Genomic DNA, 14,017 nt, shown 5'->3' with positions numbered 1-14,017 from the left:
GACAGCTCAGCCCCTCTCTTTACCCGAGTGTCCGAGACACGCGGCCGGAGGTCAGACGACACAACTACAAAGTCGATCATCGACCTCCTGCCTAGGGTGTCCTGGTGCCACGTGCACTTATGGACACCCTTGTGCTCGAACATGGTGTTCGTTATGGACAAACCGTGACTAGCACAGAAGTCCAATAACAGAACACCACTCGGGTTCAGATCGGGGAGGCCGTTCCTCCCAATCACTCCCTCCCAGGTCTCACTGTCGTTACCCACGTGGGCGTTGAAGTCCCCCAGTAGAACAATGGAGTCCCCAGTCGGAGCACTATCTAGTACCCCTCCCAGGGACTCCAAGAAGGCCGGGTACTCTGCACCGATGTTGGGCCCGTAGGCCGAGACAACGGTGAGAGACCTGTCCCCGACCCGAAGGCGTAGGGACGCGACCCTCTCGTCCACCGGGGTGAACTCCAACACGTGACGGCTGAGCTGGGGGGATATGAGCAAACCCACCCCAGCCCGCCGCCTCTCCCCGCGGGCAACTCCAGAAAAATGGAGAGTCCAGCCTCTCTCCAGGAGTTGGGATCCGGAACCCAAGCTGTGCGTGGAGGTGAGCCCGACTATATCTAGTCGGTATCTCTCAACCTCCCGCACAAGCTCAGGCTCCTTCCCCCCCAGCGAGGTGACGTTCCATGTCCCGAACGCCAGAAGCTGTGCATGCGGACCAGGTCGTCGAGGCACCCGGCCTCGACTGCCACCCAGTCCTCTTAGCACCCGACCCCTATGGATCCCTCTGCGGGTGGTGAGTCCACAGGAGGGCGGGCCCACGTCGTCCCTTCGGGCTGTGCCCGGCCGGGCCCCGTGGGCAGAGGCCCGGCCACCAGACGCTCGCGTTCGGGCCCCAACCCCAGGTCTGGCTCCAGGGTGGGGCCCCGGCTGCGCCATGCCGGGCGACGTCTCGGTCCTTGATTGGTGTACGTCCATAGAAGTCTTGTGAGCTGCTCTTCGTCTGACCCGTCACCTCGGACCTGTTTGCCATGGGAGACCCTACCAGGGGCATAAAGCCCCGGACAACATAGCTCCTCGGATCATTCGGGTACTCAAACAACCCCACCACGTTAAGGTGGCAGCTCATGGGGGTTGTGCAATTTACATAAATTATGCAAATTAACCCATTCATGCATTTTACCACTTTATGCAGTTTATACAGTTTATGCAACATGACATTTTATGCATTTTACCAGTTTATGCAAATTAAATTATGCAAATTAACCACTTTATGGAATTTAAACAGTTTATGCATTTTAAAGCACTATTATGCAACTTGATAGAGATTTTCGCATATAAAGCAGAATAATGCAACTTAATAGGGATTTTCGCATGTAACCAATTTATGCAATTTGAACAGTTTATGCAATAAACTGTAAAGGGGCGACAGTGGCACAGATGGTAGAGCAGGTCGTCTCATGATCGGAAGGTCAGGGGTTCGAATCCCACCTCCTGAAAGTGCACATTGTTGTTGTGTCCTTGGGCAAGACACTTCACCCACATTGCCCCCAGTGTCTGCGTACATTGGTGTATGAATGAGAGTATGAATGGGTGAGTGCATCCTTGCTGTAAAGCGCTTTGAGTGCCTAATGTAGGTGGAAAAGTGCTATATAAGTTGAGACCATTTACCAATATTAATAATTTATGCAAATTAAGCAATTTATGCAATTTGAACAGTTTATGCAATTTCTGCATTCGCTTCCCGCAATTCCGCAGTCAATCGCAATGGCGCAGCCATTGCATTTCTTTATCATTATTATTATTATTGTGCAAAAATAATTTGTTTGTCTGATCTGAGAAAAAGATTTTAAAAATCGGTAATAACTAATTTGCTAATTGGCCAAGGCAGTGAGTAAGACTGGACAGCTGGGGAACAGCAGGCTTGCAGGCCAGGTTTCAGGGCCTTTTCAAACAATGGGCAGTGGTGCTTTGCCACCATAATCCTCTGTGAGTTATCTCACATCATCTACAACTGTCTCACTCACTTATTGTAAACAGACCGAGGGCCACTGATTATAAGCCCAAAGTAAACACAACACTGGAAAAATGACCATCTTAAATGAGATAAATGACTTAAAATTGCTTGAATCTTCTATGCTGAATTTGAGTCGGTTTGAACTAATCCAAGATACAAATGCTAGCACCAATGGAACAAGAATAAAACCCACTTGAAATCAGACAATTGTTTTTCACTTGAAATGACACAAAATGATCTGAATTAAGAGAATAACTAATACTCGAGGTTTTATCTCATCTAAGACCAGACCAAATCTGCTCAAACCTTAGATTTAATCTGTTAATTCAATAAAACGATAATTCTTTTTCCAGTGCACGTCTTTCAGTTGCCAGTGTGTATAACATATGACCTCATTGGGTGTATTGACAGTACCTTTTTTTTTTCTCCCATTTAACTCTACCCCTGCTATACACCATACAGTGCATTAGGAAGCTTTTAGTATACAGTAGTAGTAAATTATTCAAATTCAAATGTAAAGTTCTTTTTTCATTACACAATTTGTCAAACCATTGCAAGGATTTTATTGTTTTTCGACAGTACATTTTGACATGCCACTTTAAGTTTGGACAGGTTTAGACCATACATGAGCGGGTTGAACAGGGGCTGACAGAGGAGATTGTACAACACCAGGATAATGATCAAAACTCGCGGCCAGTGGCTCATTTCAAACCTGGTCTGAATAATGAAGAAGAAAGCTCCGAAGGCACCGTTCACCAGTGAGCAAATGTGAGGCGTGCAGGTGCTCGCAGCCTTTTGTCGGCTCTGTTTGGATCCTCTAAAACACACTTTGAAAATATTGACATACGTGAAAACTATGACGCACACGGGACATATCACAGTGACGGTGGCAGCCACGAGTTCGTACAAGTTGTTTACCGTGGTGTCGAAGCAAGACAGTTTAATGATGCCGTAATTATCACAATAAACTGCGTCGATTAGACTTCCGCAAAAAGTCAAAGACGACGTGAGAACGGTGGTTATGAAGACGGCCACAAACGGGGGCAGCCAGATCAAAACAACGCAAAATGTGACCCTCCTGCGGCTCATGTGAGTTTTGTACTGCAGAGGGGAGCACACGGCCATGTAGCGGTCATACGAAATCACTGCCAGGTTCCAGAACTCAACCGAGCCGTAAGTGTAAATAGCAAATATTTGCACGAGGCAGAGGAAATAGGAAACCTCGTGGACATCTTGAGGGATCTGTGACAGGAGAAACGGGTACAACGCGGCGCTGCCATAGAGCTCGTTCACAAACAAGCTGCACAGAAACACGTACATGGGTTCGTGCAGCGTCCTGTTCAAACAGATGACGGCGATGAGCAGCAGGTTGGACAGCACTATCAGAACATACACACACAGCACCAGGAGAAAATACAGCCATCTCAAAGGCCCGGTGTCGAAGTAGGCTCCCAGAGTGAAACGAAAAACTTGACTGGAGTTCGCCATTGCTCTCTAAAAAAAAAAGAAGAGAAGTACACCATTCATAAATCAAGACGAAAATGTTATCGTAGTGCCTGCGTTTTGCTCGTCTCCTCTGATTATGAAGCCCATTGAGTCGTTTAAATGTGCTCTATTGAAACACCGTGCGCTGGCCGATACAGTGAGCTTCAGATAACTCAATCGTCAAGAAAACATGGACAACACATAAAGAGGCAGAGCTATAGACACAGGGAGCAAAGTGCAAGTTGCATTCAAGTAAACACATAAGACACAGGAGGCTGCCGTCTAGAACCTGTGAGGAGGAGCTGGAGCAGATCTGCAGCAGTGGGAAAAGGCTCATTTGAACTGGCATTTATCAGAGTCCATGCACCTCCCAGATCGCGTGGAACGCACCTACGTCAATGAAGCAGGTCAACATCACTGGTCAATCAGAAATAAACACACACAGTCATCAGAGAGACACGTTTATTGCATTTGCTGAACTTTCCCACAACAGAAATTGGATGGCCTCGCTAGCTACTACATTCACACTGAAAATCCGAACAGGAGGGAAATAGAATGGCGAAAAGAAAATGGAATAATCGAAGCCAGGCTGCGTCTTGAGGTGATCGACCTTTCCAACCCAAAACCAGCCACTCGCGTTCAAATTATTCACCCAATTCACATTTCTCATGACACGCACATATAAACATTTATCACCCAGATCTCAATAATGTGAACACATGGATTTATTTTCATTTTAAGCAGAACCGTCAACCTTCCTGTCAAATCAAATATCAACAATGCAGACTTTTGCACTCATTTGGCCTCGGTTTCTATGCTGTTGCCATGCCGAAACGTAACGTGCACAACTTCTAGATTCAAGAAGAATATAGTCTTTAATGTGTTTGCCCAAATCAAACTTGTGTGCAACAGTCGCATCCAATTTGCAGATGGACATACAACATACACCAGGGGGAGGCAAGTTTGCTCGGTGGAGGGCTGGTTTTCTTCAAAAAAAGACCAAGGGCCGGACCCTCCAACTGAAGCAATTCAAGTAAAGCATCACTTTCTACATATGCCAGTGTTGTACATCCTATACACTGGGAAAATGTCCATCTTAAATTAGATAAATTACTTAAAACCACTTGAATAAAGGTTTTTTTTATGTTAAATTTGAGTCGGTTTGAACTAAGATCAGATAAAAAACGCTAATGCCAATGGAACAAATAGAAATCCCACTGGAAATCAAACAAATTCACTTTTACTGTGGAAATTATTTATTATTCACTTGAAATTACACAAAATAGTCTGAATTAAGAAAAAACCTGTGCTTGTTCCATTGGCTAGAATAGGTTTTATCTGCTCTAAGGCCAGACCAAATCTACTCCAACTTTAGATTTAATCTCTTTATTCAAGCAGTCATTTCTACCTACAGATGAGTGTTCTTTTAGGATCATGGCCTGAAAGGGTGTGCTCTGCTATTGGATCTCTGACTTGGGTCATAATATTTCTCCAAATCATCTTGAGGGCCAGAGTTTGATGACGGCGGGCCGGTTTTGGCCCCCGGGCCTGACGTTGCCTACCCCTGACATACACAGACAATACGATGAGAAAGTACAGCCATCTCAAAGGCCCAGTGTCGAAGTAGGCTCCCAGTGTGAAAGGAAGAACATGACAGTTTAAATGTCAGTATATTGTGGACGGTCGTTGCTCAGTCAGGCTTTTGCACTCACTTTTAACTGGACTTTTTCAGAAAGCAAACAAAAGCGACCAATAGTTCTAAGAAAAGCCCCTCCTCCCACAAAATATATCAGTTGACGAAAATAACACTTTTACATTTCTTTTACCTACATTTCAGTTTTACCAGACTGCTGTAAAGAATGTGCTTGAGATTCTACATATACGCTGTACTTTTATACAGAGATCTGTGAAAACGATGTCTCTTTATGTGTATTATTGTTATTATAGTGGACAGTACTGCCTCAAAGTGCTTTTCACAATCAGTGTAATCAATTAGTATAGCAGTAACATTTCTAAACATCATTAAAAATAAAGCAACTCCAAAAAACAATAAAACAGGAATTAACCAGAAACGCTGGAAATACTGTTTAACAAATATAGAATTTAGAACCTTATGATAAATCCAAAATGTCTGGCTCAGCTTGAATGAGATCAAATGGTCATGATTGCCTGCTCAACATGTTTCGCATGAAGCACTCACAGCTCCACAGACTTTGTAGTACCTCTTATCCAGAGACACTCATGTCTGGGTTAGTCTGAGCAGATACGAGAGGCTCGCTCACCAAGAATAGGTTCAACCAGTTCTGGAGCAATTCACTATATTTGTTGTTTATTTCACAGTGTTTAAGTGACTCTCTCTTTCATTAGCTACATATTTACTTTTTCTCAATATAATATTTTTGCAGGTGATTCGCACAGCGCTCAGCTTGAGTCCATACATAAGAGGGTTTAACAGTGGCTGAACAGTCAAAAAATAGATGGATATAAATACTCTTAACATGTTTGGCAAAGCAGTCATATCAAACCTGCTTTGGAGGATTTCAAAGCTCACTCCCAAAGCAAAGTTCATAATGGAAGCCAGATGTGGCACACAGGTGCTCATTGCTTTCTGTCGCGTCTGTTTGGACCCAGAGAAACACACTCTGAAAATGTGCATATATGTAAAGAGAATGACACTCAGAGGCGAAGCTATGAGGAGGCATAAATGGGCCATTCCATAGATACTGATAGCAGTGATGTCAGAACAGGCCAATTTGATGACAGAGTAGTTATCACAATACACTTTGTTAATGACCTCTCCACACAGCTTCAAGTGTGCACTCAAAGAGACTAAAATGAATACAGCGGCGAATAACAGGAGCCAGGTCAAAGCGATGAGGGTGAGGACTTTGGTGTGGGTCATATTTGAGTGGTACTGCAGAGGAAAGCAAATGGCCTGATACCGATCGTACGACATGACGGCTAATGTTCCCAACTCAACGTGTCCGTAGGAAAAGACGAGAAAGATCTGCGCAAAACATAATGGCGCGGAGATTTGGTGCACATCCTGAAGAATTTGGAACATCAGGAACGGAAACAAACCGGTGCTGCCCCAAAGTTCATTCACAAATAAACTGCAGAGGAAAATGTACATAGGTTCATGTAGAGTTCGACTGAAACAGATGACCGCTATGAGAAGCAGGTTGGACAGCACAATTAGAACATACACAGTCGATATGATGAGAAAATACAACCATCGCAAAACCCCACTGTCAAGGTACGCTCTGAGAGTGAAATGGGTAACATGACTGGAGTTTGCCATTGTTCGGGGGAAACACTTACAGAATCACAGAAGGCAACCTGTAAAACCTCAATCAATGTGAAAAACCCCAGTATAATTCACCAAGTTATACAATTCTAAATCAAAATAAGAAAGAATGTTTTCAAAGTCAGTGTAGAACAATTAAAAGTAGTTTGAGCAGAAAAACTCCACAGTGCGTTTGTTTGAAGCCATGTTCAGGGGAGTGATGTGAGATCTGAAACCGAAGGTGATCCTGGTTCTGATTGTGGCTTTGGATCAGTCCCTCCCCCCTGTGCAAACCCACCAATTGGCCCTGAGGTTGCTGGTTTTTTGTGATCATTTCTTTTTTATTTGTGGTTATCACAGATTTTGTACATTTTCATTTACAATGTTTTATTTATTTTTCACCCGCCACCTTTCCCACAGATTTGGAGAGGGACACAGAGAAAGGGGAACAGACCAGAATATGGATATGTGACTAAACAGAACAATACAACAACAACAACAACAACAACAACAACAACAACAACAACAACAACAACAACAACAAAAGGAAGAAACAGAAAATGAAACAATCACGATACTAATAACAATATCAACCATGACAATATCAACAACAATAATGTCGATAGTGACATAAAACGGCAAAAGCAACTGTAGCAGCAACAATACTCACTCTTCTTACCGTTGTCGTTATTGTAATACATTAACAATAATTGTCATAAATCATTATCATTCGCCATAATAACACTTTTGAGTGAAAAGAGTCTGTTTTACAGTATGTACTTGCAGCATGCAAGTATCAAATTTAATGTGATCATTATATTTATTCACCATAAAGTACAACCGTATGCCCTTTACTTTTCTTTTCAATAATTGTATTAGATTTAATGGTTTTATTCCTCCCCAAGATTCACATCAATTTATATTAAATAAACTGACATTTTCTGCTGTTCTGCTCTGACTGGGACAGCATTTGATTGATTTATGAACTCTATCATTATATCAACTTTTTTATTTTATGTTTGTATGTTTGTGTGTGGGGGGCCCTGCCCACTGAGCCCCCTCTCCTGATTCGCCCCTGACCTGTGTGCTCAGTCAAAGTTCATAAACTTTAATCAGGAGCCTCTGGAGGACGTCTGAGATTCTGCTTCACGTTGCATTTATTACAGTTACAACATGTGGAAAAAAAGTCCGTGACTTTGCGGATTTCCGTGTAGCGATGTCGCGCTTCACATCATATGTTTCGTTAGTGCTCGTCTTTTTTCATTTTTTCATTTAGATCTTTTTCAGTGAATATGAGGCCAAATTTCATCAAATAAACAGAACCTTGAGAAGTACAGAATTTGTTCCCAGCGCCGCGATCTGCCTGACAGTTGTTGAACCTGCGTGAGGCTGCACGGGAGAGAGATATGGACTCTGATTCATGAGAAACAGAGTCTGTAGGACTAGGCTTGGATTTTTGGTCCAGATTCTTGTAGACTGTTACAGTTTATGGGAAATGTACCAAATCTTATGTAAAGAGCCACATTATATTAAAAGAGCCACACTCTGATTGGCCAAGAGCCACCCCTGCTATAGACAGCTGGCAGAGTCTTTTTCCATTTAATTACAGTGTTTCCGCAGGGCATTGAAAAGCAGGAAGTCATTGAATGAACGGTGCCAAAATCTGGGCCTTTGGGAGTCATTGGAAGGCATTAAACTGGATTCAAACTGGCAATACCTGTAAATCTAAATTTCTCTGTTGATGCAATTTTCCCTCGAGACCGAACCCACGACAATGACATTGATCAACTCTTCAGCTCAAAGGTTGCCTGTTGTGTCCAATTTGTTTTTTAAGATCCGCCACATTTCCCTGTTTGATGGAATGTTTGCAAATCATACAAACTGAAATATGTCAAGATTTTTTTTGCATTTGTGACGTTAAAAGTATGAAAATGGCACTAAAAAGCAATATTGCCACCTAGGAACCATGAATTAGAAATAGATCCTCAAATAACAGAAGTTGGAACCTCTTTAATGTAGCCTATCCATTGTAACCCTCATGTTGGTTTTATTATTTGGTCTGTTTATGTTAATCTGTGCACTATTTTTAAAAATGAACCCTACCTTAGGCACATAGTTGCTTGGATAGATTAGTTACTGTTACTTGAATACACTTTTTCCTGTCTCTTTGCACCCCCAGTGTTCTTGAGAGCTGATGTAAGAAGTTCATTTGCTCCATTGTGAGATCAATAAAGTCCTAACTAACTTCACAATAAATGAAGAAGAGAAAAAAAAACTTGACTTTGGAAAACAGTGACGTCATGAACGCTTTAAAAGCTGGTCTCAGACTGACTCAGACACTTGCTGTAGACTGTAGGTCTGTCTGCACACGTGCAAGACCCACATTAACATCAGAGATACACATTAGAACTAATGTCACTTTATGTGTTTTGGACCTTTATCTGAGTCAACTGTAGATCCTTTTTTTCTTGTAAATATTCTATAGTTCTCTTTTTAAAAGTATTGGACTTTGTCTTATGTAGTATCTCTTTGTCTAACTAATGTATCCATTCCTACAGTATGTGTTCCTCCTCGCTTGCTTTGAGCAGAATGGGACTATGAGAAAGTGTTAATATAGTTCCTGTTGTTTAGTTTTGACAATAGTTTGCATCTTTGCTTGCTGTGCTTTCCTGTTTGTGATAAGTTTTCTATTTGTGCCTTTTCTACATCTTGACCATTATCATAATAACCCAAACATGTCAACTGTACACTTTTGACTGTATTGCAGTATACTGTGGTGGATACATGTCAGCATTTCAGAGAAAAAACACTATCCAAACAGACAAATGTTGAACTTGACTATTGTCGATCAGGTTCACAAACGTGATAGTTACAGAGACAGTGACCATAAACCTGGTCAACTTTAGAGTTGTACTTTTTATTATTTGCAAACTGATGTTTCCAAGCTGCACCTTCATCTCACTTGTCCATAGGACCCAAAGAAGTGAACACAGCCATTACTGTATTTTGTTCTGTCAAGCTCTCAAACCTTTGACCTTTAATCTATTCAAAATCTATGATTTATATTTCTGTAAATAATGAAGTCTGCCTTTTTTGTCATCTCAATAGAACTGCTTTAAGGATAGTTTGCTGAGCCGTCGAACAATTGTACTCTCACTTGTATAATATTATACATCTGTTTAATACAAGAAACCCTTGAGGTTCATCTTGGATTCTGTGAAGTTAAAAAGCTGTCATTGTCTACTGAAACGTGTGCATTCAAAGGGAAAGTTAGTTTAAAATGTTTGGTTGTTTGAAATGTATTCTCCTCTGAACTCCACTCGTCCACATTACTTTACACTGTCAGCATACACTGACGTAGGGCATCTCAAGCTCCTGTTTTTTCTGATTATTCTAAGTTTGTTCCTCTGTATCATAGGAGCAAACTCATTGCTTGTGTATGTAATCTGTGTGTCCCAGAGTCTGCATGAGCCCATGTATGTCTTTATTTGCAGTTTGTTCCTAAATGAATTGAGCGGCAGCAGCGCTTTGTTTCCAATGCTGTTGACACAGATTCTCTCAGACGACCACCAAGTCGCTGTTCCCCTGTGCTTCCTGCAGAACTTTTTTCTCTTCTCTTATGGAGGGAGCGAGCTACTGATTCTTACCGTCATGTCATATGACCGCTATCTCGCCATTTGTTGCCCCCTGGAGTACAACACCCGCATGACGCCCAATAGAATGGTGTTTCTGGTGGCCCTGGCCTGGGTGTGCCCCTGGGTTCTCTGTGTGGTCATGACATCTGTGAGTGCAACTTTGCATCTTTGCAATAATGTTATTCACAAAGTGTACTGTGATAACCACTCCATCACAAAGTCGGCTTGTTCTGACACATCGCTGATCAACGCTTGGGGTCTCTTCATCTCAGTTGTGTGCATTGTCCTGCCGTTAGTTGTCATTTCCTATTCCTATGTATGTATTTTAAGAGTGTGTTTTTCAGGCTCGAAGCAGACCCGACAGAAGGCTGTGAGCACATGTTCCCCACACATCGCCTCACTCCTGAATTTCTCTTTCGGGGGATGTTTTGAAATTCTCCAGAGTCGGTTTGACATGAGCAGTGTGCCGAATGTGCTGCGAATCTTTATGTCATTGTACTGGTTAACGTGTCAGCCGCTGTTCACCCCTGTGGTGTACGGCCTGAACCTGTCCAAGGTTTGGCTCATTTGCAAAAGTCTCTTTTTGAGCAATGTGTAACTTTCAATTCTGTTTTATTTATTCTATTATTCACATTAGTCATTCATTCATTCACAGTCATTAGGTCATTAGTTTGAAACAAGGACTCACAAATGTCCCATTGACTTTGTTTGGATTATTTTCTCATTTATAAAAGGTTAACAATTTGTTCACCCACCTTGCCACACTCAGTGGTGCAAAACATTTAGTAACTTTGTTATGAATAAGTTGAGGCACCATGGTGTCATGGCCGCCTTTGAATGTAAAAAAAAATGTATCAAATAAAATGCATCAAATTTTCTCTTTTTGAAATATTCATTGTGAGTCCATTTTACCTCCTTGTATATTGTGTTGGCAGGCGTTTGTGAAACAAGAGAGACAGATGTGTGCAATGTGCGCGAGTGAAAAAGGAGATAGCACTGATGCTAATTAGGATTAGCCTGGTGCAGGCTGGTTGTAAACACTGTGTTGCTCTTGAAATCCCTGTAAAGAATCATGATGCTAGGAAGGCGTAACTAAAAAAACACACATGCACACACACTTAGGGGAATTGGGAACGGAGCCTTTAAAGGATTTTGACATAGGGCCTCATTTCCTGTGAGTAAGTGTTGTTGATTTCTAGAGAATTTTTTTTTTTATTCATGCAGTTCTTTTATCTGAAAAGCTTAGTGGTGCTAGGCTAGTGCATATCCTATGGTAACTAGTAGCCTGCATTAAAAACAGTCTGACCCAAGCACAGTGCACCTGAGCCAAATCACTTATAACACCAGACTACCGATATAAATGTCTGTGTCAATAGAATAAATATAACCATTTTGCATTAAAAAAAAACGTATATTTGAGCAGCATCAGTTTCCTGATGGTAAGCTACGCAGCTTCAGAGGGATCGGCTAGAAAATAGTCCCTCAAAATGCGATAATTCATGTGATGCAAGGTCAGTTATATTAAAAAAAAAAAGATTATATCGACACAGACATTTATAGAAGCGATTTGCCTCAGGTGCACTGTGGAACGGTGTGAGAGGACCTCTCACTGTGTGAGAGGTCTATTGACGTGAACCAGTCCCCCCTCGCAATAGCCTGCAGAACCTCTGCCGTGGTCAGCATGTGAAAAAACCGATTGAGCCCCCTCAAATCCAAAAAGGGACGGAACCCGCCTGTTTTCTTTGGCACGAGGAAGTAAGCTGAATAGTATCCCCTGGGTTGCAGCAGAGGATCTACTGCCTCGATTGCCCCTTTGGCCAGGAGGGCGGAAAGCTCCTGGTCCAAGGCTTGAGCCTTCACCGGGTCGCTGATCATAGTCATCCTGACTCGGCGGGCAAATTGTGGCCGGCGTCGGAACTGTAGTCTGTAGCCATGGGTCAAAGTGACAACCACCCATGGATCTACAGCATGAGCAGCCCAGTAACTGAGCTGCTGATGGGAAAAGTGTCCGACGGCCGGCCCGTTGGCTTCACTGTCTAGCCCCCCCGTGGCCCCTAGGGGCCACGGGGGGGGAGAAAAACCACCAGCCCGGGACCGAGGCTGCGAGTGGTCAGCGGGTTCAATAACAAGGCGCCTCGGCCACCGAGGAGGGGGGGGCTGCATAACCCGGCTGAGACCTGAAAGCTGCTGTCTCGTCTGTTGTGCTTGAACGGTCCGTTCCAATGCCTCCAGGGCAGCCGAACCAAACATCTCTCCCGGTTCCACAGGAACACTGCATAGGGTCCTACGGCATGTCTCAGTCAGCGTAGACTGAGCCAGCCAAACCTGCCGACGAGCCTGAACGAGGAAAGACATTACACGGCCCAGCTCCCTGGTCATCAGAGCAAACGCCTGCAGTGCCGCATCACTAAACCCGGTAGCAACCGCCACACCCCCCTCATCCTGCAAGGATGCAGAGAGGGCAAACATGAGGTGCGCCAGCGAGTTACCAAGACGACCAGCCCGTGCCCCAGCACTGTAGGCTCTACAGAGGAGGTCATCAGTAGCGCGACATTGAACCCGTGGGCAACGAACATCACGACGCAGAGCCTCATCCGGTGACACGATGGCAGGTTCAACCGCTGGCATGCGCTCCAAGCCTGCCTTTGCCGCCTCATGCATAGCAGCCAACACCCGACCATCCGCGGAGAGGTGCGAAAAGGCTCCTGGGTCGCGCCAACATGCATTCAACTCCCTCAGATATTCCAATGATTGTGGGACAATAAAAGGGGCAGGAGCCTGTACGCGCCTGAAGAAGGCGCTCCCAGGAGCAGACTCTCCCGGCTGCGGAATATCCACCTGCAGCCGCCTCAAAGCCATGCACAAGACCTCCTGCATGGAGCTGTCTGCCGCCTCACTAGCTGTACTCTGAGTCGAAGAGCGCGATCCAGCCACAGACAATGGAGCCTCTCCGTCATCCCTGAAGCGAGAGGCTGAGGCCGCCAGAGACAAAACATCTTCAGAGAGACCAACATCTTCCACATCCTCAACAACCTCTAACTCCCTATTCAAAACAGGCATCCCTCGCTTTAGGGATGACGGGGCTGGGAAGAGAACCCAGCCCCAGCCAAGGGAGGATCCAAGCAATGTGACTGAAACAGGGACTTCATCACCGCTAACTCTGCAGACAACTGCTCAAACCTCATGGAAAGGCCTTCATCAGACCTCAACTGCTTTGACTCAGGCGCAGGCCCAATGACTGTGGACTCACTCCGGCGTTTCGAACGTGCAGGGAGAACCACCTGCCCAGAAGGAAGAAGGTCAGCACCATCTTGAGTGTGAAACTGCGCCAACCTAGCCAGCCTCACGGCCCGGGACATGTAGCCGCAGTTCATGCAAGGATGATCCGACAGCGCCTCCCGAAGGTGGTCAGGTCCAAGGCAGGCAGGGCACAGGTCATGACCGTCATCTGCCTGAAGCGCTGTCCCACAAGCCACACAGCAATGTGAGCCATCCATCCTCGCAACCGTCTGCACCACACACGAGAGTGGGACGAGACGCCAAGCTCCAAGCTAAAATTGGGAGAGGGGGCGCGAACGCTACCGTCAACAATTATAGCGAA

The 14,017-nt window shown here is 44.3% G+C and overlaps 4 protein-coding genes across 4 annotated transcripts in view; 1 reads left to right on the top strand and 3 right to left on the bottom strand.

The window, feature by feature from the left end:
- LOC306966532 (craniofacial development protein 2-like) overlaps positions 1-14,017 on the bottom strand; it is a gene marked incomplete at its 3' end in the record, with an annotated part of 33,703 nt that overhangs the window by 241 nt on the left and 19,445 nt on the right. Inside the window, exon 2 of the mRNA XM_079561325.1 lies at positions 24-1,034. Coding sequence (XP_079417451.1) covers positions 24-971 — 948 coding nt within the window. The 5' untranslated portion in view covers positions 972-1,034. The remainder of the gene's footprint in view (positions 1-23; positions 1,035-14,017) is intronic.
- On the bottom strand, positions 2,554-3,498 carry LOC306966441 (olfactory receptor 1500-like; the record flags this gene model as incomplete). Its single annotated transcript, XM_079561207.1, has 1 exon — positions 2,554-3,498. One exon carries the CDS (start codon positions 3,496-3,498, stop codon positions 2,554-2,556), a length of 945 nt encoding a protein of 314 aa, XP_079417333.1.
- On the bottom strand, positions 5,054-6,796 carry LOC306966358 (olfactory receptor 11A1-like; the record flags this gene model as incomplete). Its single annotated transcript, XM_079561084.1, has 2 exons — positions 5,054-5,059; positions 5,912-6,796. The coding sequence occupies 2 exons, from the start codon at positions 6,794-6,796 to the stop codon at positions 5,054-5,056; spliced, it is 891 nt and encodes a 296-aa protein (XP_079417210.1).
- LOC306966267 (olfactory receptor 4C3D-like) lies at positions 9,082-11,014 on the top strand (the record flags this gene model as incomplete). The annotated part of the gene is made up of 2 exons (XM_079560968.1): positions 9,082-9,100; positions 10,200-11,014. The coding sequence occupies 2 exons, from the start codon at positions 9,082-9,084 to the stop codon at positions 11,012-11,014; spliced, it is 834 nt and encodes a 277-aa protein (XP_079417094.1).

The sequence above is a fragment of the Gobius niger genome (genome assembly GCF_951799975.1).
Source record: "Gobius niger genome assembly, chromosome: 1".
Taxonomy (NCBI): domain Eukaryota; kingdom Metazoa; phylum Chordata; class Actinopteri; order Gobiiformes; family Gobiidae; genus Gobius; species Gobius niger.
The sequence above is the reverse complement of the archived record's forward strand: the minus strand, read 5'-3'. Positions and strand labels throughout refer to the sequence as shown.